The sequence below is a fragment of the Vulpes lagopus genome, chromosome 7, assembly GCF_018345385.1.
Source record: "Vulpes lagopus strain Blue_001 chromosome 7, ASM1834538v1, whole genome shotgun sequence".
Taxonomy (NCBI): Eukaryota; Metazoa; Chordata; class Mammalia; order Carnivora; family Canidae; genus Vulpes; species Vulpes lagopus.
In genome coordinates, this window is record NC_054830.1 from 11211076 (window position 1) to 11238359 (window position 27284).

The 27284-nt window shown below is 50.5% G+C and overlaps 1 protein-coding gene across 1 annotated transcript in view; it reads right to left on the minus strand.

The window, feature by feature from the left end:
* Nucleotides 1–27284, minus strand: part of BRD4 (bromodomain containing 4) — a 92427-nt gene that overhangs the window by 13946 nt on the left and 51197 nt on the right. The window contains exons 2-11 of the mRNA XM_041764183.1: nt 23045–23363; nt 19249–19386; nt 17770–17905; nt 15841–16130; nt 14789–15151; nt 13035–13163; nt 6426–6635; nt 5035–5234; nt 4397–4692; nt 3226–3336 (exon numbers count right to left, since the gene is read on the minus strand). Of these exons, the coding sequence (XP_041620117.1) occupies nt 3226–3336; nt 4397–4692; nt 5035–5234; nt 6426–6635; nt 13035–13163; nt 14789–15151; nt 15841–16130; nt 17770–17905; nt 19249–19386; nt 23045–23329 (2158 nt within the window). The 5' untranslated portion in view covers nt 23330–23363. The remainder of the gene's footprint in view (nt 1–3225; nt 3337–4396; nt 4693–5034; nt 5235–6425; nt 6636–13034; nt 13164–14788; nt 15152–15840; nt 16131–17769; nt 17906–19248; nt 19387–23044; nt 23364–27284) is intronic.

Below are 27284 nucleotides of genomic sequence, written 5' to 3' on the forward strand. Positions count from 1 at the left end.
GGAGATCGGGAGGCCACAATTCTGTCCACAGCCCACCTGGGATGGCCATGGAAAAGGGAGAACTAGGACACTCACCTCTGGCTTGCCCAGCCAAGGTCTACAAATGCCTTAGGGGCAAGTGAGAAAATGGCATTTGTATTGCCTGTCCTGTCCCAGTACTGAACCCTGAAGCAGATTCAGACTTGAGCCAGAATTGAAGCTCAACAAAAGACCACAACCCAAGTAATAGCTGGGTTCAGAGGATGTGGTGGGACTGGCCAACAGCATGCTTCTGGGCTGGCAGGAGAGGAGATAGGACATATAACACATGGTGGCCTGGGAACTGAACTAGGGAAGTCCAACCCACCTCCTCATCTCTCCATCCCCTAATCCCTATCTGTGGGCATACCACCTCCCTAACTACAGCTTGGCCCCACAGACCAGCCCCGTGCCCTGAGGAGCCCATAGCATCCTTATCTATGAAGACCGGTCATGAGGGACCTATGCAACCTTCCCACCCCCACCAACCCCCAATTTTGTGCCTCTGTTTGGTTTCTTTTGGTGATTCATATCTCTGGGCCCTGTCAGCAGAAATAACCCTTAGCACAAGTGACAAAAATAGGCTCTTTCAGGAATTTCGGCTCCAGTCCAAATGGAAACACAAGAACAAGGAGGGCAAAACAAGCCCCCAAAGACCAAATGAAATACCTTCAGTGCCCCCCTCCCTGCCCTCTCCCCACTGGTCACAGACATCAGGGCTGCCTAGCTCCAGGGACCCAGCTTGAGCAGCTGCTGGAGGAGCTGCCCTGGAAGCATGTGTGGGATGGGGTGGGGGATAGCTGCATTCAATGGCTCAGAAGTGCAAGCTCCCACTTTGGGGGAGACAGGGTCGGAGCCCCAGGGCACAAACCCACAGGGTGGTTCTCTCCTGAGAATAGGAGCACCCAGTCAACCCACAACAGAGCTCCCCAGTGCACACATATGGCAAAGGAAAAGCCAAGACTTTGAAGACAAATGGGAGCCTCACAAGAGTCAAGGTGGGGAGGGTGCCTGGAAAGAGGGATGAGCCGGAAGCAGCCGAGCAAGCCACCGGGCCAGATTGCTGGAGCCTGGGAGCCTGCAGGCCGGCGGCTCAGAGACTGTAAATCTCACCCTCCTTCCCGCCCAGACAGCTGTTCCCAGGAATCTCAGATTACTTGTTGCACAATCTTTCCATTTCTTTCAAAGGGGGGACAAAAAGGGAAAAATAATCTCAGCAGTCAAGAGCTGCTGGAGATGCCGTCACAGCTACCCCACGGCACACAGGAGGAGGTGGGTGCAGGGCACTCAAGAGCCCAAGAGAAACCCCTCCTCAAGCAAACATACTCCAAAGAAGAGCTTGGGGATCAGGGACGAAGGCCACAGTTAAAGACTCACAATCAGGACCTGATGATCAGGTGCCACGTCTGGGTCAAAGCAATCTACCCTCAGTCAAACTGCACTGTAACAATCAGGTCCCCTGCCAATTCCAATCTTTGGGGTTTTCTTTTGGCCTTATAGGAGAAAAGGCTGTGAAACCCCTAGTAGGAGCAGCCTGCTAGGAACTGCAGGAGGTGCAAAAGCCCAGAGCAAAGGCAAAGCCCAGAGCAAAGGCAAACCCAAGGCGTGGCTGGCACCGAAAGTGAGAAGTCAGTGGCCACCAGGAATGCTAATTGAGCCCAAGAATATCGCCATTCATCCTGCTGAGGGCAGTGGGCCCTGGCTCAGTGCCAAGCCCTTCCAAACAAGCATGGGGTGTGGCGCCCCCTGCTGGTTGATAGATTAAAAAACTATTGGGGAGGGGGTTGGTAAGGAAGAAAAAAGGCAAGGGATGGAGACAGGACAGCAAACTGCCCATAGCAGTCTCTGCATACAGTGGAGATCAATAAATACAGAATATAGCTTAATGAATCTCATTTGAGCCCACTGGAAATGAGGTGGTCCACAGAATTTGGAGTCCTGGAGAAGCTCTTAACCCACCCCAAGGTAAGCCTCCTACCCACTAGGGAAGCCTGGTGCCCTTTACTGTAAAAGCAGAGGAAGAGTGACAAGGCCCAGGGACAAGCCCTCTTGTCGTCCTCTGCTTCCCTGAACAGATGCAGGCTGAGCTCACCCGAGGACCTGTGTGTGCAAAACACCTTGGAGTGGGATCACCCAGCTGCTATGAGTGATCCTCACTCACACTTCCTTGGTACAATCAGATCACATTACTTTCATGAACTGATTAAGTGGGGTTTATTATTTATTTATTTCCAATCAGAATAAAATGCCAGAGATGAGAAAGGTCTATGAAAGAAAATACCAGGGGTCTTTGTTGCCCAAACACATTTCCCACTGTGGATACACATACCACAGCCTGCCTGGAGGTGCATGTGTTAAGGCCCCAGGAGCTGGTTCCCCAGTGGTCTGTAGACAGTCTGCTCAGCTGATGGAGCTAGACCTGCCCAGGGGCAACCCAGATATACATGGCCAGCTCCATCTCACAGCGCCAGACTGGTTGCCAGGCTACTTCTCTAGCCTCTCCTCCAGCCCAGTGTGAGCATCTGCCTGCTCCCCAAGAATAATCAGGAGAGCATGCAACTGGAGGAATGCACAATCCCTACCACCACGCAGCTCTGAACATCTCCACCTGCCCTTACTTGCTCCCATCCCCCACACTGAAGCTGCTGTCTGGTGGGCAATGGGCTCTGCTGGGGCACCAAGGGAAACACATGCAGGTCCATGGAGCTGGAGAGGGGAACCGTTAGAGGTCGTAGGACACGCTGGTCCAAGTGCATGCACAGTTAGGAGCAGCCAATGTAGCTATGAGCACCCTCCGGTAAGAATGGCAATGCCCTGAGCCGGGGGTGGGGGGTGGGGTGACAGCAGAGCCGGAAGCAGACTGCTCCACACCTGGTAAAAAGCGTATCACCTCAAACAGCCATGCTGCATGCCACCGTGACATCGGGAAGACCATAAGACTGAGCAGGATCACACTAAGGTCAATGATACCAGCTGGGCCCCCAAACCCAAAGTCTTCTCCAGCCCCTCCCTCTGTATTATACACTGTCAATACCCTGAGCAACTCCTCCTCAGGATACAGGGCCACCCACTGCCCCATGTGGAGGGTTACCACAGCAGCCCTCTAAGATGAGAGGGCCCAGAAGGTTCTGGTCTCTAGCAGCCCAGACATATGACTAAGCCTAACACAGGCAGGAATGCAATGAAACACGAAGGAGGACACCTAACCTGTTTCAGAGTCTTCGCTGTCAGAGGAGCTGGACTCGCTGGTGCTCTCCGACTCTGAAGACGAGAAGCCCTTCATCTTTGAGGAGCCAGCAATCACGTCAACTTTCTCAGCTGTAATAAAAAGCAACAGGGACTGAGTCAGGTAGGGCACCGACCTAGGAGGCTGCTGTTAGCCACGCACACATCCCAACAGCCTGTAAGAAAGGCCAGCAGAGAGTTGGTGTCTTGTGAGCCAGAGGGCGGCGGCGGCTGCTGCTGCTGCTAAGAGTCCCTTCCAGTCTCACACTTCCTGGTGGTAAGCTGCTAGTCTACTATACACCAGCCCAAACTTGGCTAAATAACAGAATTCCCTCCGATTCTGTAGAATACCCTGTGTTGGGTTCCTCAAAGTACAAGACAAAGCAGGAGGGAATTCCCTAACACGAGAGACTGCTAGGCTGGGCCTCCCTTAGCTACTTCTCAGACAGTGGGTGAAGGGGACCCAAAGGGGACATGACAGCAGACAAAAAGCAAGACATGAAAGAGCCCTGGGAGTCTCCTAGGACCTTGGTGTATAGACCGAGGGCACAGCGTCACTGTGCAGCACCCCAGGGAGGTGCCCGAGAACCCCAGGAGGCAGTCCGGGCTGGGAAAGAGATTATGCACCACATCTGACGTGGATCCTAAGTCCTACTGGTTTCAAGACAAAAGCTGTGACAAGGCATTTCTAATAGGAAAGAGGTGCTTGGCAGACTGTCATGGAGGGGGCCGTGTGGAACTACAGAACAGCAGGCAGGGATAGTGCTGACCTACCACCCTTCCTCCTAGCCCCCAACCCCATCCCCTACCCTCCTTGCAAAGAGGTGGAGGCAGGGTGGGAGTGGCTGGCTTTGAGGGAGGCTCAGAGGCAAGGGTAAGAACAGGGCTGCTCAGAGCACCGCAGGGCTGGGGCCCCAGGTGGGTACCAGCCAGGAGGCCAAGAATGGAACCCATAGCCCAGGGTCTGGAGGGATGTCACACACACCCCCACGCAGAGATTTCTTTGCCAAAGACAGCTTTTGTAATTGGAAAAACAGTCTGCACAGGGAGAGGACGTCTGGAAGGCAAAAGTAAACTGTGGCTAGCCTCCTCTCTCAAGGCCAGGGCGGCCAGGACTGAGAATACACCCTGCCCCTGGGGGACCCAAGGGCACCTTGAGGTTTCCTTTTCTTCCGCAAACAAGAGGTTACATAGCGCTCCAGTTCTCGCAGGGTGGACGGCTTTAGAGTCTCAAAGTCGATCTCGATCTCATCAGGATTGGAATTCTTGAGGGAGGGCTCCCGAGACTGGATAATGTGCACCACACGGCCCAGCTTCTCGCCAGGGAGCTTGTTGATGTCCAGGCTGAGCTGCCGCTTCTCCTCATATGACATGGGCTTGCACTTGTCCTCCTCCTCTGACTCGTATGCAGGAGGGGGCTTGCTCTTCATGGGCGCTGGCTCCTTCTTGCTATGAAGGGACAATGCAGACACTGTGAGGAACAGTGTCCTGGGAAAGCTAGGCACCCATTCCTCCATTTGGGGCTAGATGGATGGCTTCCACACTCCCACCAAGAGGACCTTCACTGCAACACAGGGGAGGCTGGCACCTTCTCGGGAGCACTCACTGGAGACAGGCTGCAAACCATGCCCTGTCCTCACCTCCTGCTCTGTGCTACCTACTATCCTCCCTCCCTTCCCAAAAACAGGAGAGCCAAGATCCATCCCAGAGGAAAGGGTAGAGATGCAAGCCTCCCCACCCACCGTGGCAGGCAGGGGTCCCCTCCCAGGGCAGACTAGGGCAGGCACAGACCTCACATTGCTGTTGCTGCTGTTATTTTTCTTGGTCTTTTTGGGAGGAAGTTCCTTGGCTTTGCTCTTCTTATTCTCCTCCACCTCCTCCTTCTTTTTGTGCTTTTCTTTTTTCTTTTCTTTTTTGTCTTTCTCCTTTTTCTTTGGTTTGTTCTGCTGGGGCTGGGAGAGGGCTGCAAGCTGCTCGTGCACGGCTTTGAGCTGTGGAGCAGACAAGCAAGACACCCACACCCATCATCCTGGTCTCTGTGTGGACCTCTAGGCGTCAGGGGGCAAGGGAAAAGGGAAGCCCAGGGAGGGGGCTGGCCCTCAGCCTTGTGACCTGCTGCCTCACCAGATTTTCAAAGTGCTCATGCTGACCCAGGCCACAGACTGCAAGGGTGTCCCTCCTTGCTAGAGGGGCTGCCCAAGCTGACCAATACCAAGCTCCACAGCCATCCAGGAGAGGGTCCCTAAGAAGCTAGGTACTAAGGCCCTGATATTTGGCTTGTAGGGCCACAGGAGAGATGGACATCCTGGTTCAGGAACCTCCTTCCAGATACTGAAAGGATCTAGAAGCCTCACCTCTGCCCACAGAACAGCCATGTCTCCCCACCCCCATATATGTACAACTGACTCTTGAACAACACAGGCTTGACCTGTGCAGGGTACTTACATGTGGCCTTTTTCCCCCAATCAATACAGTACTATAAGTATATCTTCTGTTTCTTACCATTTTTTAACTTTGTTAATGGCTTACTTTACTGTTAAGAATACAGTACATAGGGACACCTGGGTAGCTCAGCGGTTGAGCATCTGCCTTTGGCTCAGGGAATGATCCTGGGGTGCCAGGATCAAGGTCCACACTGGGCTCCCAGCATGGAGTCTGCTTCTCCCTCTGCCTCTCTGTGTATCTCTCATAAATAAATAAAATCTTAAAAAAAAAAAAAAGAATACAGTATATAAAACGTGTAACCTATAAAATACGTATTAGTTAACTATGTTACAAAGCTTCTGGTCTAGAATAGACTATTGCTAAGTTTTTTGGGGAAGTTAGACACAAATTTTTCGACTACACACTTTTTTTTTTTTTAAAGATTTTATGTATTTATTCATCAGAGACAGAGAGAGAGAGAGAGAGGCAGAGACACAGGCAGAGGGAGAAGCAGGCTCCATGCTGGGAGCCCGATGTGGGACTCGATCCAGGGACTCCAGGATCATGCCCTGGGCCAAAGGCAGGCACTAAACCGCTAAGCCACCTAGGCATCCCGAGGCCAGCACTCCTAAACCCCACATTCCTCAAGGTAACCAGTGGGAATTCTGCTTCTGCTGGAACTCAGAACTCCCATCTTGTGGAGACTGCCCAGTCTATGGATTCTAGGGGACTGGGAATGGGGCCGCCCACATCCTCACCTGCTCCTGGAGCTCTGCCAGCCGCTGGGCTCGTTCCTCTTCAGAGTCATCAGTGGAGCTGTCACTGTCTGAGGAGCTATCACTGCTGCTGTCGCTGGATGAGGGTGGGGCCACCACTTTGGTGGGGGGTGGCACCGCCGGGGAGGACACGGCCACCACAGGCTCCTCTGGCTCATCTGGCATCTTGGCAAAGCGCATCTCAAACACATCCTGGTGGGGGAGAAGCCATGCCCGTGAGGGCTCCCAGGTGCCCAGGCATGTGTGATGGCACTGCCGAGGATGTGGCTCAGCATCACCACAGCCTCTTTGGTGGTTGGGATTGACTCAACAGGAGGTAAGTGGAAGAGTCAAAGAGGGTTGGGCTGATGCTGACCACCCCCAACCAAACCTGTCCACTAAGGCAAGGAGTGGGCCAAGGCCCCTTGCCAGCTCTTGCAACACTCCTCACAAATTTTACTTTGAAAAGAAATGTGTTTCTGACATACTCACTACTCCCTGGAGACACAGTCCAGGTATGTACGTATGGCCCAGGTTACAGGAAGCAGCTGGGCCCACTAAGGACATCTACCTAGGGAATGCAGATCAGATGGCAGGTCAAAGGAAGGACCCACAAAAAGTGCCCTGAGGCTCTTGTTAGGTTGATACTTACTCAGCACATCCCAAAGAAGCCTTCTGGATGCCAGGGCCAGACACCAAGAAATGGCAGTGAACAGAACAGGAGCCTCTGCTCACCTGGAGTTCACACTCCTCCAAGGAGGTGGGGTCTCCAGTTTGAGAGAGCATTCCAGGCAAAGGGAACAGCACATGCAAAAGCCTGCCCTGTGGTAAGTGTGCCTGGCACAGAACCCATGGCCAGTGAGGCAACAGAGCCTCTGCTACAGTAGGCAAGGGTCTAAATCTACCTCCCCACTCCTCATATCATCTCTGGGGCATGTAACCGAGTAGAGCCATGCCACTGGCTGAGGTGTCTCCAGGGCATGCCCGGCAAAGTGTAAAAGTTATAGGAGAGTGACTGTGGGGGATGTTGAGGCCAGGCTACAGGAGGGAGTAAATCTTGTGAGGTACCAGTGACACAAGTAAAGGCCTCAAAGCGATTAAGCACGGGATCTCATCCCAGGAGACTGACGTCTTCCAACTCTTTAAGACCCAGGAATCTGATGGAACTCCATGTGGGGTCATAGAGCTTGGGGGCAGCAGCTCTGCCTGGGCAGCCTGGTCCAACTGTGTTCCCTCACCAGCAAGCTGGCAAGTCCCTTCCTATGCTGAGGGCAATGTGATCATAAATCCAGTGATGACAGAGGACAGCAGTGAAAGGAAGAGAGCTAGCTTCCCAGCATGATTTTAAGACCTGCTTTAAGCCTGGAAAAAGTTAGTCAACATGGTGTTTTATACAAGAGAAGGGCCTTCCCCAAGTGTGAGTCAATACTCCAGCACAGCCCACAAGGCATGGGAGGGTTGTGGAATCAAGTTCTAGGGCTGCTGTGTCAAACAGACTACACTCAACACAGCTGGCCCTAGAAGCCTCTCCTGCTATCTCTGGAAACATAGCTTCAGGTTTCCCCTCCCCAAGGCAGCTTGGAAAGGTGACCCAGGCAATAGAGTAGGTTCATCCACAACTGTCGTGCTGTCCCCTCACCTCTAGACCACCTCAGTTCAGCCTCCTCCAAGGCAGCTCCTCCTTTCCGCAAAGTGACGACCTAGATTTTGCTGTCTAAATAGTTTTGCTCCTAGACTAAGTACTGAAAGAGTAAGTAATGCCTTTTTAATACATACAGAAATAAATTCTGGAGCAGTTCTGAGAGCAATGGAGAACACACACACAAGGAATGAGCAGAGACAATCACTACCCAGGCTGCAGAGGAGACAGGGGCTCACACCAGAGCAGGGGCCCCACGGTGCCCTGGATATGGGCAGCCCTAGGTCACAACAGACCCACAAGAGCATCCATGAAAAGTCAGGCCTGCTGCCCAGAGGAGTGTGCCTGATGTGTCAGGACCCCACCAAGAGGGTGGCAGGTACAGCCAAGTACTCAAGTGTTGTGGGGAGGTGAGCCTTTACCAGGTGGAAGCTGCCTTGTGCCACTTATCTCTGTACCCAGTCTCTCTTGCCAACTGCCAGATAGCATGATCCTTCCCACAAGGACATTCCTGCTCCTCCACAACAGACTGTGGCTGTTGTGAAAAAGGCATACGCGGGGTGGGGGGGCAGAGCAGGACTCATCACTCTGGGGCCTCTTTCCACTCCCAGGGTATTCTCAGGCCCTGCCCTGCCAAGGTCCTAAGACCACAAACAGAAAAGAACACAAGAGAGGAATCCAGACAGGCTAGCTGGGAAAGCATTGCAGGGCCTACAAGCTGGGGGCTCCTGGCTTCCTGGCCATGCCCAGCTGCAAGACGTGTCCTCTTTCCACTTGCTCTGGCCCCAGTGGAGGACATCCTGGGAAATGTACTTGGGCCTGAGTGCCAGTGAGTCAAAGGCTATTGCAGAAAAACCTTCCCGAGTGGCTGAGATAGGTTCTGCCTACTGGGGTCTGTTGAATGGTAAACACAAAAGATGTGCTCCCTGCCTTCAAGGAGCGAACACAAATAGTCGAAAAGCGTAAGTGTTAAGGTAGAAACAGCAAAGGGATGGTGGAGAGCTTGTGAGAAACTTGAAAACTAAGGATGAGTGGGGGACATGATGCCAACAGCTGCAGAGATCCAGCAAAGATGGCTCAAAAGGAGACAAAAGTGTGACACATGAATCCAGCTGCGCATCCTGCTGGCCAAGTGGAGAGTGGGTGGAAAGGGTGTAGAGCCAGGCAAGAGGGGGGGATGCCAAAACCAAATGTGATGCACCTAGATCGAAGGTCTTGTGGGGAGGACAGAGATGGTGAGGGGTGGTGAATACCAACAGCGAGTATTCTCTAAAGGAACAAGGTCTCAGGCCTCCCACACTAGGGCCTGTAGTGTCTCCAGGTGGACCGAGCTTCTCTGCCTGGCATGCCATCACCTCCACCCACATTGCAATTCTCAGCATCAATTAGCAAAGCACACTGGTTTCAGAGCATGTGTCTCCTCTTACTAGAAATATTACTGGGTCAGCTACTCTAGGCTGCATCAGATTCAGCCTAGTGGGAAGCACACCCTCCTCCCCCCTCTAGTTAAACCAGCTGCCGGAGTGCCAAAAGGTCAAGCATGGCCAAGTCCAGATGTGGCTGTGGGGCCTGGCCATACCTGGGCATATCAAGGCCCAGAGGATGGGGGTGGTGGTGAGGAGAAGATGCAGGCAGTGGCAGGCCACTAGGTGTGCCAAGTGCTGGAGATGCAGCCATGAGTGGACACAGAGAAACACACATTTAGACACACCTCAAATGCTTCCTGCCTCTGGGATCTAATGCAGGATATCCCAATGCAATTTTCATTTTTCCTTGCTGTAAAAATAATTGCATACCACCTTGAATTTGCACTTTTTTTTTTTGAAATAGGACTCTGGTAATCTACATTGGTACCAAATTTCCTAAATAACTCCTCACTTCCTGACAGAGCAGAGAGCAAAAGACAGTAGTACCACCAGCAGCTCTGGGCCCACCAGGTGGGTTGATGGGCCTTAGCCCAAGCCACTCTTCAGCTGAGAAATCCCATTACCCAGATACTCCTGGCTGTCTTTGTGACTGTGGCTACCAGGGGGTGGGATGTGAGTTTTCTAAAGGCCTGGAATTTAGAGACTGGAAGAGGAAAGCAAAGTGGATCCTTTCCCATATAACTTTCCATGTAAATGCCAGTCCTTGGGCACAGTCTACTTAAGAAGAGGCAGGTCTAACATCTCTTACAGAGGCAAACAAGGACTGGGACTTTGTTGCTCCTCCTCTCTGGACAATCTAGCCATCTGAAACATGCTGATTCAGGAAAGCTTAGAGAGGAAGAGGGGAAAGCTTGAAATGCCATCAGCACAACTACCTCCCAGACAAGAAGCCTTTCACATTGGCTCTGCACTTGAAGCCGATACTTCCACCTGCCTCACAATAATGGAAAAGTGACATTACTTTCGGTAACACAGCAATACACCCTGAGGCGGGCAAAGCAGGCTAGGGGCAGAGCGCTGTGCCAAATGACTCATCCAGGCACTGCCCTTGCCTGAAACAGACCCTCTTTCAGGGCAAGGACCCCATCTAGTCCAGCCTGGTATGTGGAATAAAAATGTTTAGAAAGAGGCTACAATGTGGGGAAAATAGTTCAATGCTCTTGGTACGGGTAAACCTTATGTTTGGGCCATGTTCACGTAACTCTCAGAAGGAGAAAAATGAAGAAAAACCAAAACACCTAAGCACAGAAATTAGAGATGGAGAGCTAGAATATATTAAAGGATACTTTCTCTTCTCTTTTTATTTTTTTTAAATTTATTTTATTTTATTTATTTATGATAGAGAGAGAGAGAGAGAGGCAGAGACATAGGCAGAGGGAGAAGCAGGCTCCATGCACCGGGAGCCCGACGTGGGATTCGATCCCGGGTCTCCAGGATCACGCCCTGAGCCAAAGACAGGCGCTAAACCGCTGCGCCACCCAGGGATCCCTCTCTTCTCTTTTTAAAGTAAAGTAGTTCAGAATAGCAATCTTGGAGGTAACCTGGGTGGCTCAGCAGTTTAGCGCCGTCTTCAGCCCAGGGCCTGATCCTGGAGACCTGGGATCGAGTCCCGCGTCGGGCTCCCTACATGGAGCCTGCTTCTCCCTCTGCCTGTGTCTCTGCCTCTGCCCCTCCCCGCCAGTCTCTCTCTGTATCTCTCATGAATAAATAAAATCTTAAAAGAAAAAAAAAAAAAAAAGAATTGCAATCTTGGTACTGGCAGATAACTTGTTTTGTCTTAGCTGTTTGCATGAAGGAAAATAAAGAGTATGAGTTATCTGGCCAAAAGCTATTCCACAAGAGGAGGTTGAAGACACAGATCTGAGAGCACCACTGGCAGCTGGTGGCCATGTATGAGAATTGCCATAAAATGATAAAGCCTGAGCTTTGAGGATGGGAAATGCAGAAGTAAACAGTGAAAGAGCAGCTTTGGGAAGAAAGCAGAACACCAAATTAAGAGCTCTACCCCCGCTCCGGAAAAATAAAAAAAAGGAAAACCTCAGCGAAAATAAGATCAAAAAACAAACAGGAGAAACTATAAGAATGTTTGAAACAGAGTGTGCCATTTAAATAACAGTGGCCAGGTTTATTCTAGTATTAAGTTTTTATCCTAAGAGATTCAGGACACATCCTTGGACTCAAAAGCAGCCTCAGACCCAGACAGGGGCCAAGTAAAGAACAGGAGACCATGCCTCAGTTCTAGTGTGAAGGGGCAGGAAACACTATGATGACAGTCTGGGACAATGTTGTGGAGCTAACAGAACCTGGAGGCAGGAGGCCCCTGAGAAGTACAGACTCACAGGTTGCCAAAAGCAAGCCAACACTTCTGACCTGGAAGCACTCCACGGATAACTAGGAAAGCCAAGTATGAGGATCACCCTACCCCTGCCCACCCCCCCACCCCCCCAGCCACCAGGTGGGAGTGGGACAGGAGATGTGCAAACCAGCACTGGGCTCCAGCCAGAGTGCCCACCCCTTGTGATGACAGGTGATCCAGCCCAGGGCCTGCTCTGACTCAGAGCAGAAGCAACCCAGGGTCTTGGGAAGAAAAGGCCAGAAATTATTATATGTGCAATTTCAAATAATAATAATAATAATAATAATAATAATAATAATAACAGCAAAAGTACTAAATACAGACTTTATTCTCCATATTTTTAAGTTTTTTTTTCTTTTGTAATCTTTACGCCCAACATGGGGCTTGGACTCATGACCCCAAGGTCAAGAGGTACAGGCTCCACTAAATGAGCCAGCCAGGTGCCCAATTCTCTGTAATTTTTTTTTCTCTCTGTAATTTTTAACCCCTGATCTTTCTACCCAAAGATAAACCACTGTTGAATTCTGGGTATATTTTTCCTTTTTTAAATAAAGCAAAGCGAAGTTAGTTCACATGTTGTGTGGTCACCTGCTTCCTCCCTCCCAACCACAGGTGCACCTGACAGCATGCATTGTGCACCGCCTGAAACAACCTGCAGGGGCCACCATCCCCAAAGGCACCCAAGATGGAGATGTGGCCTCATGGAAGGCCTACAAGCAGCCACTCCACAGCTAGAAGGCAATAGATTTCAAGGCCCTGGCGAAGAAATGTCTACAGGTGAGCAGTTACTTTAGCTCACAGCTGTGTCAAAGCATCTGCCTTACAAGAGTATCATTCACCAATGTGAGATAGGTCTGTTTTGTAGAACAGACCGGGCCATGCACAGCACATGAATTCTTGGCCAAGGGCAACCAAATGCAGGTACGGGGCAGGGGGCTTTCAGTGGGACACCCCAGAACAAAACCCAAGATGCCCAAGGCCCAAACTAACTATACTACTTTAATTATAATGAAATAATTTCAATGTAAAATGACACATTAGCCTGGCTTGAGTCTATCTTCAAAACAACATGCCCTCATACCAAAGCAAATGACAAAAATAAAATCTACAAAAGCCCATAGAGGCCTGGCTCACCCAGGACCCCAGCCTGTCTATCACAGGATGTGCTCAGAGCTTCCTCAGAGCCTCACCTGGAGCTTGCGGGCCATGGCCACCACCTCATGGTCGGGAGGGTTGTACTTGTAGCAGTTGGAGAACATCAATCGGACATCAGCACCAAATTCCTGAGCATCACGGTATTCACGGGCCTCCAGTTTAGACTGAAAATACAAGACAGGTTCTTGTTGGTTATGCCTGCCCCTGTTCCAATGGGTAGGTGACAGCCAGGAGAGCTATGTGTAGGAGGAAGCTGGCTTCTCAGTAGAGCAGAGGAGAGGTCATCACCTTAGTTCTCTATGTCAAGTGGATAAGGAGACACTCAGAAGCAAGTCTCAGGGCTGGGAAGTACCCTGCTACCATCCCAAACCCACCCACCCTGATCACTATGATGGGCTAAGGGGTAAGTGGACAGAGAACAAATGGAGGCAGAGCCTGTAAGGAGAGGGTTGGGACCAGTTCTGACCTGACATACACCAGTCTTGGTGACATAGGGCAAGACACTGGTCAAAAGGAACACAAGCGGGGGGCCCTGGTTGGCCCAGTTGACTCTTAGTTTCACCTTAAGTCATAATCTCAGGGTCATGAGATCAAGCCCCCATGTTGGGCTTTGAGCTCAGCACGGAGGCTACGAAAGTTTCTCTCCTCCCCTTTGCTCTTCCCCATGCTTGCTCATCGAGCTTTCTAAAATGAATAAATCTTTTTAGTGGTTGAACATCTGCCTTTGGCTCAAGTCATGATCCTGGGGTCAAGTCCCGTATCAGCCTCCCCACAGGGAACCTGCTTCTCTCTCTGCCTATGTATATAAAATCTTAAAAAAAAATAAAAATAAAAAAAGAAGCAACCCAGGATGCTTCCCAGGTTGATGCCTGTGGCTCAGCAGTTGAGCATCAGCCTTTGGCTCAGGGCGTGATCCTGGGGTCCCAGGATCAAGTCCTGCATCGGGCTCCCTACAGGGAGCCTGCTTCTCTGTCTGCCTGTGTCTCTCTGCCCCTCTCTCTGTACCTCTCATGAATAAATAAATAAAAAATTTTTAAAAATCTTTGAAAAATAAAAGTAAGGGCAGCCCGGATGGCTCAGCAGTTTGGTGCCACCTTCGGTCCAGGGCTTGATCCTGGAGACTTGGGATCGAGTCCCAAGTCGGGCTCCCTGTATGGAGCCTGCTTCTCCCTCTGCCTGTGTCTCTGCCTCTCTATCTCTCATGAATAAATAAATAAAATCTTTTTTTTTTAAAGTAAAATAAATAAATAAATCTTAAAAAAAAAAAAAAGACACACCAGCACTGTACCCTCCCCTCCCTGTCCCATGTTTGGGCAGACTCCACTCCCAAACAGAAATGCAAAATAGCTTAAAATAAACAAACATAATCAAAAGGCCTCAAAATATTACAATGAAAATGGCAGCATTGTGTGACTCCTACCGAGAGATAACATCAAGACCCTCTCCATGACACAGAGCCTAGCAAAATCACCAACCTTCAACCTCACCTGGAGCATGTACTGTGCAAGGTGCCGGTGGGCACTGGGGCACTGGGGCCCACATCGTCCTTAGAGACGATGGCAAGGCTGCTGTTTGAGAAGAAAATCCCCAAGCACATGGTCTTGGAGGTTGTCCTCACAATTCCCAGCAGGGGGCGCTGGGCTTCTTTGAGCTGGTAAGAAGAGATAGTTACTAGGGCACATTCACCAGAGCCGAAGGCCTGGGCCTTCCTCTTGGACCAGCTTAGGAGCTTCTGACCTTCTTTGTCCTAGGAAGACTGGCCCCCAGCTCTGAGGGGGCATCTGCTCACCTTGATTGTGCTCATGTCCATGGGGTGCTTGATGATGTCACAGTAGTCATGCAGACCCAGCGCCTCTACATCCACCGGCTTGTAGAACGGCCAGGCATAGGCTGCGTGTTTCTTGGCAAACATCTCCTTGAGGATGCCACTGCAGCACTTAAGCTGCTCTGAGACCTTGCTGCTCTTATCTGGCACTGGGTGCTGCTGCGAGTCGGGCACATCCTTTTTGGGAGGCTTCACAGGCCGGCTACTCTCCCGCCGGGGGCCCAGCTTGGTGGTCTTAGGCTCCGGGGGTAGTGATGGTGGTTCATGAATGGGGTCGATGGTGGTGGGGGTGGTGGTATCCGCTTTCCTCTTAACTCCCTTCTTTGTCTGCCGAGAGCACACGTGCAACAAGCACGGTCAGAGGTGGCAGCTGGCACAACCGTCCCTCAGATCATTCCTGAAGCTAGGTCCTTTCTAAGGTTCCAACATTCATGGGGAATGGGGCTCAAAGGTAACTCCATGGGTGAAGGACCACGGCAAAGAAAGACCCTCTCCCATCACTCTGCTCTGCAGCTGGGATAGGATCCCTGCCAGTGGCAGGAGGAAGCACACACCTGAGTGCAGAACCTGCTCACTGGAGGCCAAAGAAACCTCCCAAAGCAGCTTCCTACTTAATGCCAGGGAAGTCGCTCAGAGTCAAGCCTTGTCACACTGGCCTCCCACAGGAGGCATATGCACAGTCTACATTAGAGGGCAGAAGGGGTCAGCAAGCCCCTGGGAAGTGGGTCTCAACTATGGGATCTCCAGGCCAGCAGGGCAGTAGCTTCTAGGCCATGACTTAAACAAAGCACAATACCCCCAACCCCTGCCCGCAAAATACCCACAAGTGCCCCAGGAGCCAGAACAGGTGACTGTCTCCTGCTGACCTCTCTGCTATGGAGAAGACAAGGGGGCAGGCACCAGCTGAGGTGGTAAAAGCCCACCAGTGGCTGGGCTGGGACTCTCTCTCTCTCTCTCTCTCTCTCACACACACACACACACACACACACACACACACACACACAGAGGATGCTCACCTTCACAGGCTGTGGGGTGGCCGCGATGATGGGCGGATGGCTCTGCACAGGCTGGGGGTTTGGTGCGGGTGGGGGTGGTGGCTGAGGGGGCACCGGTGGGGGCGTCTGCAGTGGCTGGGGAGGCACCACTGTCATGACGGGGGTCTGGACGATGAGGTCGGGGGTGACTGCAGGGAAGGGGTGAGGTGTGGCCTGCACAGGTGGAGGGTTCTGCTGAGGGGTCTGGGTCTGCGGAGGAGTCGATGCTTGCGTTGTGTTTGGTACCGTAGAGACACCAGGTTTTGCCGTCCCTATCAATCGTAAAAGGGACACGTGGGTTAGATGCCAAGCCCAACACACGGTGGCTGACCTTATGGGGACAGTGTCACAATATGGTGAGCACACATCTGTGGGGACATGGCACACAGTGTCATGGTAACTATTTGCCTTAGAGACAGAATAACCCGAACACCCTAGACCTCGGCCAAATTGGTCCACCTGCCCTTAGGTTCTCTGAGAGCTGCAGCACACTGCATTCCACATTTTCTGAGGCGTCCTGGCTTCAAGTTCCATATCAGGCACAAAGACGCCTTCAGGAGCACGGAGGCCTGGGCCAGAGGAGCAGGAAACACATGCTGAGAGTTAGCACCAGGACTGTAGATGGAGAGCGGAAAAATGTTCCTTGGCGCTTTTGGACAGAGCTGTCCTCATTCCCAGAAGCGCTGCCTTCTGAGTAAGCAATTCTGGCAGGGGGCCCGCATCGGCAGCCCTGGCCAAGGTTTCTGGAAACTGGCAAACTTCCACCTCCCTGAGCCACAGGAGGAGGCTGGACGGCTGCTGCCCTTTGTGATCGACTCAGACTGCCTCCTTGCAGCTGTGCGGGGGAGCCCAAACATATAATACCCTGTGTCTGTCCCATGTGCAGATCAAACTCCTGGTCCTAGGGCATAAGGGCAGGGCTCTTGGATTTAAGGATACTGGACACCTCCTTGCAGGATCCACAGCTAAGAGGTGCCCTCAAGACCACACCTCCCTGGCTAACCCTCAGCACTGTCTAGGATCCAGCCAACCCCCTTTGCTCCCGTGAAGCCACCACCTCTGGGCAGGGTGTAGGATGTCAGGTGAAAGCCTTCTGTAGAGAAGCAAACAACTCACAGCATGGGCCACCCTCAGACAGAGCTGAGGACAGCAAGATGCACAAGGCAGCTGTTCAAGCCTTTCCTAGACAGAAACATTTCATTGTTTCCCCTCCTCCCTCCCCAGCAGCTGCCTCTGGAATCCTGTGTCAGGCTGAGAGACGGGCAGGGAACAGAGTGGGTGCTGAGGTGGACAAGGAGGGGAGGGCTTCACTTCGACTTCAGCAGCATCAAAAAGCAGGCCTGGCTCTAACATAAGCATCTTATGATAACTCAATTAACCAACCTCAAGGTTCCAGGATAGGGATTATTAGTTAAAACTGCCCTTAGCTGAGTTAATTTCTTTTCTCTAAGATGGGATGAAGAATTCAAATAACTTAAAAATGCTTTGAGGGTCACCTGGGTGGCTCAGTGGTTAAGCATCTGCCTGCAGCTCAGGTCGTGATCCCAGGGTTCTGGGATTAAGTCCCACATCAGGCTACCTGTGGGAAGCCTACTTCTCCCTCTGCCTATGTCTCTGCCTCTCTCTCTCTCATGAATAAATAAAATCTTAAAAAAAAAAATCCCTTGAAAAAAATTACACTTTCTTTTTAACCAAAGTCCATCAAAAAGGGCACAGCCCAACTATTTCCACTTTGTGAGAGGTCACGCAGTCCTGTGACCCTCTGGGGCGCATCCACCACTAAGCCTGCCTCCCGGCCCCTGGTCCTCCACTCAATCTGGAGAAGGGGTAAAGACTTGGGGGGGAAGGAAAGCCAATCCTTGCTGTTTCAGTGTGAGGCCAACAGGGCAGGGGGCACTGGAGGTACCCTACCTGCTTCTTTCCTCCCACGTCCTCTTCCTTTTGCCTGGACTATCATGATCTCGGTTTCTTCAGTGGGCAGTTCATTGATTTTCTGCAAGAAGAGCTTCTCCAGAGCTTCTGCCATTAAGACTATGTCATCTCCAGGCTGGAAAAGGAGACACGGGGGTGAGGGTCAGAAAGCCCTCACCACCTGTCCAGACGGAGCAAGAGCTCCCCACCCTGTGCCACCCATTCCCTGCTCCAAAGCATCAAGTTATCATAGTTAGGGTCCTTCCCCAACCTGAACCCTAAAGGGCCACAACAGTTATACCACCAGATACCACAGAGGCTCATGTGCCTGAACCAGCACCTGTCTGCCTGCACCTCCCTCTCCATTCTTTTAAGCTCTGGCCAGAGAAGCCATCCTAATGCCTTAAGTATCTAACAAGCCCTGCCAATCACTGACAGAAGCCCTCCTTTGACACAATTCAACCTCATTTACAAATATTTGAATTACACAGGATTTCTTGCCACAGATAAGCTAGCAGAGCTCTGACAAAGCTCCCCAGTGTACCCTCAAGGCAAATCACTAGGACTGGGGCATTGCCTATCTTGAACTGAATTATGGGTCCCCACTCTGTTGCCTCATCTCTGACATGCTGTTCCCACTCAGCTCTAACCCAAGAACCTCATCTGTGCACATGTCACTTAAACCTAGCAGTGGGAGCTGAGACTTTAAAAAAACACAGTAAACTTCAAGAAACTCACCTACCCATCTCTTCTGGGCAATTTTACCCACTACACCAGCAGAGGCCAAAAGCTGAGTTCTGTATAGGGTCTCCCTCCAGAGCCGTTCTATATGAAAGGGTTGGTTTTAATCACATCTGTGGTCTGAACTGTAAACAAATGATCTGGCTTCATGGCACAGCCGAGCCGAAAGGATCGGCTAATGGGGTTAAGAAGTGACCTTCAGGTCTACATGTGAGATCAGGGGACAATTCTACGGCTGTAAGTCGTCAATGGTCATGTCCACAGTTCCAGATGCGGTGGGGCCCATCATACCCTCTCTCACATTGAGGTTTCTATTTGAGCACACCTTTTCATAACTACATTTTGGTAGGCTCCTTCCTGACCACTTTTATCACCCAAATGGGATTTTTTTTAAAATGAGTCTTCACTATCCTCACAGCTTCTCTACTAGACATGCTCAAGAACCAAAATCCCAAGGGCACCAGAAGCACATGCTTCAAGCTAACAAGGATGCTTGGAAGTCAAACAAAGCCAGCACCCTCCTCCCCAAAAAAGAAACACTCAGTCACAGGCAAAACCATGGGTCCCATTATTTCTGCCTCCAAATGGTCTCCTCCCATCAGACTAGAATCCCACCCGCTCCCAAGTACCCCTGTCCACAGGCTCCAGATGTGCCTGTCTCCATCTCCTCCCTTCTTTTCCCTTCCCCCCACTTCCCCTCCCGCTCTGGGCACCAGGACATTTGCCACCACATCTCACCTTGTTGTAGATGTAACAATTTGTAAACATAGTGTTGAAGTCCTGGATACATTCCTGAGCATTCCAGTAATAGTTGTTTTCCAAGCGCTTCTTTATTGTTCCCATATCCATAGGTGTTTTAATGATTTTATAGTAATCCTGGAGAGCAAAGAGAGCAAAAGGCCAGTGTCACCTCCCCAGCCATGAAGCACTTATGGTGGGCCTGTGGATCTCACTCCAAGAACAAAGATGAGAGCCATAGCACAGACTGAAGCTCTTCCACAGTCTCACCAAGCGATCTCAAAGGGGAAACCCCACATAAGTAAATCAGGGAAGAATTCTTAAATGCTAGGTGGAAAACTGGAGGGAAAATGTAAAAGTACGTCAACTTCCCTGGTCTGAGAACAGGTTGTCATTATGGAGATCTATGTATTTTACCTATCTTTTTGTGTGTGATGTTAAAATCCTTCATAATTTTTAATAATGAGGAAAACATATAGCCTTTTTAAAAGTGGTTCTTATCTAGGTTCTACTTTTCCCCTACCATTTAAAATGTTAATGTCCATAAAATGTGAAATCGAATGGAAGCAGCATGGAAGCCCACCTGGCATTGGACCCCTGGCTTCTGGGCATACTGAGGAGGACAGAGTAGAAGCCTCCACCTTCACTCAAGTTCATCATACTTCCATCTCTCTTACTAGCACACAGTCTTTCTAAGGACCCATTAGCAGTACCTGGATATAGTTGAACTAACCAGGTTAATAAGGAATCTGGACAACCTATACAATCCTCAAGTTAAAAAAAAAAAAAAAAAATCGGCAGACCCCACTCCTCAAACCTTTGTATCTTACTCTACAAGTGCCAAACAGAAGGAGCCAGATGGCAGGTATAAATGTTCTAAAGCCCTTCAAATCAGACTCTACTATTATCAGCTTTTCTCTAAATCAAAACCTACCCTAAAACTAAATATTTAAAAAACAAAACAAAACAAAACAAAACAAAAAACACCACCAGGTATTTGGGGCAGAACAGGAAACACACCAGGTTTCCAGGTAGAAGAATCACAGTGCCAAGACAGGGAGACCTGTGTGCATCTGGCCCACTCCACTAAGGACTGCAAACTCAAAGGCTCCCGTAATTGAAGAGCCCCAAGTCCAAGTGGGAACCCGATGGCAGAAAGATAGGTTTATCCTTTAGCAAGTGCCAAGGTTTTGCCTGGAAATGGTGGACAGTACTGAAAAGGTGAGCAGAGGGTGTGAGATTTTAAGTTGCTCTGATACCCACGAGAAAGGGACAAAAGCAACAAGCTTACATGTAATGAGTTGCAGAAATCATGGCCCTGATCAGACAAGGGCTGCACGTGCATGCCTGGGTACCGGGCCAGGAGGCCATGAAAACAGACGGCACCAGATTTTCTATTGTTATACTATGGCTCTGACCACCTTTCCCAAGAGAACCAAGGCCAAATATATGTACCTCAGTGGAAACGTATTTTATTCTATGGCCAAAGATGGTGTCAAGTGCTTGAATTGCCCATGGCCCATCAAGTGGCTCAAGGGCAAACAGGACGGGGGGGGGGGGGGGGGGGCCACGGGGCGGGCAAGGAGTTAAGGGCATAACAATCCAACTGTACAGGTTTACTGTACAAAAGAGGCAGGCATTCTAGTTAAAGTCTAGCAGGGATCGAAGCAAAAATGCAGGTCAAGGTTCCTGGAAGGTGTCAGAAAAAGAAAAAGAAGGAACCCTTCTTTTGGTGGCTGTATTAACATTTCCTCAAGGATGGGGAGAGGTCCCCAGAAAACCAGGCTTTAAACATGAGATGGCTCCCAGCTGACCAGCTGTGCCCTGCTTCTCTGGGCCAGCTCCTCGCTCCCCCACCTCCCTGAAGATACCAGATCAGCAGCACCTTTCCAATGGCCTCTTCCAACGTCCAACAGTCGTGGAGACAGAGATTCACCCTTGAGCCCTGGGGAGCCTGGCCTCTACCTCATGGTGAGTGACCTCAAACTTCCCTGCCACTGGACCTTACAAACCACCCATACCCGTGTCTGTCCTGCTGGCTGGGACAGTGCCTCCTCAGGGTCTCCGTCCCCCAGCACCCACTTCTCCTGTCTTCACCCTCTCAGCCCCCTCTCTGTGTCTTCCTTTAACAAACCAACCCCTCCTCCACTCAGGCCCTGCCGCGCTTTCCCTTCAAAGCCAAATTTCTTGAAATGATGGCTTCGCATCCTCACCTTCTCATTCACACCGTCGAGAATCTGGTTTCTACTTCTGCGTCACATCTTCCTAAGGTCACCAATGCCCTCCTAAAGGCCAACAGGAGGGTCAGGTTGGAATCCTCATCTCTTTGACCTCCCTGCAGCTCTGAGGTGGTAACTTGGGGGACTGCTCTCTGTTCGAGCTTCTCCTGGCTCCTCTGCAGGCCTCTCAACCCCTCTCTGGTGTTGTCGAAGCCTCAGCCCCCCCCTGAATTAGGCCCCTCAGCTTGCTTCTCTCCCCATTCTTTGCATTTGCTCTGGGAAGGTCACCCTTACCTGTGGACCCTATATGGCTCGGCCCGGCCCAGCCCAAGGTTATGCTATAACAAGCTCTCCCAAAAACCCACCCACCCCTCTCCGGTGACTGGCTGTCTGCTTCTACTCCTTCTCGTGGTCAACAGCATGAACCGCCTCTGAAGCCCAGATCTGCAAGGACCCTCTTTTACCTCTAACCCCTCTCTTGAGCCAATTCATGATCTAGACCTGCAGTGCCTCCTCCTGACTTGCTCTTCCCAAATGCATATGACACCTATTCAGCAGACATAAATAAGTGGACAGTTGTCACAGACTCAGCAGCTTTCCAGACAGGAAGGGTCACATTACTGTACTCATCCTTCTTGAAACTGGATGCCTGGCAGAGGCTAAGGTTCATATGCCGGTGCAGTTCTAACACTGACAGACCCTAGCCTGGGTCTACAGCAATAATCACCTAATTCCTCATCAGGGGCTGTATGGGACTTAGCAAACAGCAAAGGTTAACTTAAAGACAATCAGTCCTTGATGCTTTGAAGAGAAGGGAAAAAAGCATTTAACCTGTTTCTTCCCTGAGGCTCAGTTAGAGATGCAAATTGATCTCCAGAACCATTTGCTAGGGATGTGGGCAAAAGGAAAACTCTAGGGAAAGAGAAGAGCAGAGGTACAAAAGAACAAGAGGAAGTGTAATGTGGCTATGACACAGTAGGTGGATAGTGTGCATAGAGGCAGTTGAGGGCACAGCTGCACCCACCCCTTTGCTCTCCAACCAGGATCCCTCCACGTGCTTGCTCCCTGAGAGATATTCCCCTACCTTTTCCTGCCCTGTGCTCTGGGTGATGACGATGATGATGATGCCAATACCAGAAAAGGTATTGCAGCAAACCAGTTCCCCCTTCCACAGTTTGACCAACCACTCCACTAATCCTGGGCCAGCCAACCATGTCTGAGAAGTAGGGGGCCTGGGCCACTGATTGCTCCCACTTCAGCTCCCCTATGGAATCAGAAGGAAAGCTGCAAGCACTCTTGCACCCCCATTTCAACCTCTCTACACAGTTATCTCCTGGATCCTAATATCTAAGAACCAGTTACTGTGTGCCTCGGAACAATCTCCTCCCCCTTCCTACTTCTACCCATCAGGACTCCAGAAATCACTCACTCAAGGGCCTTGTGAGTATTAGTAGTTAGTTCAAAGCTGGGCCCCAAAGCTCTCTCTGCCTCACCCCGACCTTGAGCCCACCCTCACCACTGCAACACAGGAAGACACCTAGAGGACAGCAGCCCCGGGTCCTGCCCAAGTTACTCACAGGGAGGTTTAGCTTGACGGCGTCCACAGGCTGCTGGAAAGGCCACGCAAACTGGTGTTTCCATAGTGTCTTGAGCACCACTTTGAGCAGATATTGCAGTTGGTTCGTCTGCCTCTTGGGCTTGTTGGGGTTGGAGGTCTCCGGGGGCGGGGGGTTGGTGCTGGCTGCGTTGGCTTGCTGGGGTTGGGCCTGGGCCTGCGTTGTAGACATTTGGGTAGTTTCTAGTCCATCCCCCATTACTGGCAGATTTCTTAATCTCGTCCCAGGGCCGCTCTCCGCAGACATGCTACTGATCCCATCACATTCTTCACTGGGCACTCTACAAGGAAAGAGAAAAGCCATCATCAGAAACCAGGAAGCAGATGGGCACCATGCATAATAACAGGTGGCTGTGACCCCCAAGGGCTGAGCTCCTCTGGTGGAAAGTGGTCAAGCTGACCAGAGAGCCACTCCTTTAGCCACTGACTAAAAAAGGGCCCCTGTGTCAGCTCTCCTCAAAGATGCCTCCTATAGCAGGGAAGAGATCAAACACCAACAGCGAGGGGCGTGAGAGACATAGTTCAGAGAGAAGAGCTGAGCATGAGCAGGCAAGGGCTGTGGGAATCCATCGGAAAGGGGTAGAATAAGCAACAAACTAGGTTTTCACAACAGCTGAGAGGTTTTTTGTTTTTTTAAGATTTTATTTATTTATTCATGAGAGACACACGGAGAGAGGCAGAGACACAGGCAGAGGGAGAAGCAGGCTCCATGCAGGGAGCCCAACGTGGGACTCCATCCCGGGTCTCCAGGATCACGCCCTGGGCTGAAAGTGGCACTAAACCGCTGAGCCACCCGGGCTGCCCCTATCTGAGTTTTTATGGGACACTGCCTGTGTGGGAGAGAGGATGATTTGTGAGCCCCCATATATGTCCTTTACATCAAAATTCTTTGCTCTTGTGGCTCAAGAAATATCGAGCCAAGTCAGTAATTCTGTTTGGTGATTGGGGACATGAAGGGAGATTGGCTCACACAGCCCCTGTGTGAGTGCTCAAGGTAAAGCCTCACACTCACTAAGAACATTTCCTTGGTAACTGAAAATAATATGTTTGCTGATTCAAGAAATCCTACAAGATAACTGCTGATAACCTAAAAATGAATCCACATTCAACCTAACACTTTATTAACCAGATTTTCAAAGTTTATTTAGAGAGAAATAAAGAGGGCACCTCTTGTGACCTGCACAAGGGGGTGTGAGAAACATAGCTCAATGCCTGTGTGAGGCATCCTGTATACTCCCCTCACCTGAATGACCCCTGCTTCGGGCCATGCCAACAACACAAATCCTGCCACAAGCATCCTCGCAATGGCAACTCTGTGCATCTGGTCCAATTATTCTAACAAAACCACAGATCAGGGGGTACATGCTGTTAAGGCAAAGTGCCCTCGAGAAACACACTAACCCACCCTCTATTAACAAGAAGAAACATCTGTTCAGATGTGTACTTATTTGACATTCTTTCTGTGTACCGTGTTTCTGACACTTCTACTGGCAAGAAGAAGGGACAATCACCTTTAAATTCAGTCCCTGGAATAAGAAGGACTTTGTAATCTAGAAGTCACCTGCATCTAATGAGCATCTCCAGTAATAAACTAGAAGTTGAGTGGGGGTAAGAAAATGTCTCTGGCTGGGAAAGTCAGGCAATGGCTAAGGAAAAAGGGGCAGGTTTTACAATCACACTCTGGTATGGCAGACAGGGGACGAAAAAAGACAGGACAAGTTCACTGGCTCTGTCACAGTTTTCTTTCTGGAACACACTTACCACATGCTAGGCACTCTGGTTGCTAAGGAATTCCTTTATAATTCAATCCAAGCGTAATTTAAACCAAGGTCCCCACAAAGGTTTTTGTAAATGCAGTCCTGGCAAGTTACCAAATTTGAAAAGCACGAAGGGAAAGCTTGCTGTGTAAATGCAACTCGGTGCTGAGTCTCTTCTAGGGGGCTGTGGAAAGCTGGAGCTCCTGGCCTGAGGCTGACCACTCCCACACATGTGTCCTAGATGCAGGGTAAGCCCCGCAAACTGACAGAACTGATTTGGTCAATGAGACAGCATTCCTTCCAGGGTGCTCTGGCTGCTGACTGCAGGTCTAGCTGTCAACTGGCTAGTGAACAGTTAGAGGACCTTGCTACAAGGAGGAGGCTGGTGCAAGGAAGGGATCCAGGTGGGAATAGCCCAAGGCCATCACATGCAAGACCCTGCATCTTACATAGTCTGAGAACTGAAGCCATGTTTGCTTTAAGAGGAAAGACTGTTCTTTAATCCTTTTTCACCCAACAGTTAAGACCTATGAGTGGCTTTTGTCTTTCCACTGATGGGATGCCAATCACTCAAAACCCCAAACTGAATAATTCGTTAATCATTTAGCTCACAGGAGGTACAACACTGTGGAAAGAAACACTAGTGCTACTATCTAAGGCACTGGAGGGTGGGTTTGTTACAGCAGTGCACCTTAGAGGAGTCTAGATGTGGCCTTTAGCATCCAGTACTAAGCTCAGATATTTAATGTGGCCCAACTGTGTCCAAGACACCAGGTGAGTATTTATAGTCTGGGCCCTCTCAGGGTCCTCCTGAGATTTGAGAAGGGGAGAGAAGCTCCTATGGCAACCTCTAAATATGGGTGTGCCCTACCACGAGAACACCAGCCCAGGAAGAATACTTACAGGGACAGTAGGTGTGAAGCCATTTCCTGGTACCTATTGCATGGTGCTAAAGATGGGGAACTGGACAGCACTCTGGAAAGCCCCCAAGTCAAGAGTGGTGCTCCAGAAGTTCAGGACAACAAAGGGGCATTTCTCCCTAAAGCAACCTCACTTGAAGGTGGGATCAATGAGAATTATCGTGGACTACGATAGTTTCCAGAGGCAGATGTGACTGGATAGGCCTGCTCCAGACTCTGAAGACATAAGATACTTCCTCTCTCCCATCAGGGGTACTTCTGGTACAAGTCTGGCCAGAATCAATGGCCATGGGGTCCTGGAAAGAAGTGCCTGGGTCATGAATCAAGGCAGGACAGCAGGGATGGAGGCACTATTGGTGGGAGGGAGGCACATGAGGGCTGTATGAGGTAAGCCCAGCTGGAAGCTAAGAAAGGACAAGATTGGCCCTGGGGCCCAGTGACTGAGTAAATGCACCCAAATGAGAACAGAAAGGAGGCCACATATCGATCCAGGGAGGGGAAGCATCCAAAGGGTGGGATAAGGTGTGGAACCATTAGAAAGAGCTTGCTCAGAAGAGAGAACAGGGGCAGGAGAGGGGTGGTGTGTGTGACACCATAGAGCCAGGCTGAATTACATATCGAGTATGACATGGGGAGAAGGAAGTAAGTACTCTGGAAGCTGCATTCAGCCATGCATGGAAGCCTTCACAAAGTATGCCTTCATGGCTGAGGTGAGCAGCAAAGAAGACAGAGAAGGGTTTCTCCAAGCTCAGAGATTTAATCAATAAAGAGTGGGACCTTAATCTCAGAGAAGCAAGGTCTACAGCCACCTGAGTGTGACATGCCAGGGCTCAAGTGGAGCTGTGGGAGGGTTCACAGGGCAGCTTTAGGTGGATGGCATTTAATCACCCCGTGTGTGTTCCTGTTTTCATTTCACTCATTCCAGTGTTGACAAGGAAGAGTCCCTGTCTGGTGCCAGTGTGAAAAGTTGTGCAAAGAGGTGTCAGCAGACAGTATGATCATCTACACAGAATTTAACAATGCTGTTTTGTTCTCACGAATATTTTTACTCATACTCATGTGTGGCTCTTGATTCAGTTACCTTTTAACATAAAGGTACTACAGGGGCGCCTGTGTGGCTCAGTTGGTTAGGAGCCTGCCTGCCTTCGGCTCAGGTCATGATCCTGGGTCCTGGGATCCAGCCCCACATCAGGCTCTCTGCTTGGCAGGGAGCCTGCTTCTTCCTCTCCCTCTGCCCATTCCTCCCTTGCTTATGCCTCCCTCTGTCAAATAAAGAAAATCTTTTTAAAAATAAAAATATGGGCAGCCCTGGTGGCCCAGCAGTTTGGCACTTGCCTTCGGCCCAGGGTGTGATCCTGGAGACCCGGGATCGAGACTCGCGTCTGCCTGTCTCTGCCTCTCTCTCTGTCTCTCATGAATAAATAAAATCTTTAAAAAATAAAAAAATAAAGGGTATAAACAAAACAGTAAACTGATTAAAAAAAAAAAAAAACCCAGGGGATCCCTGGATGGCTCAGTGGTTTAG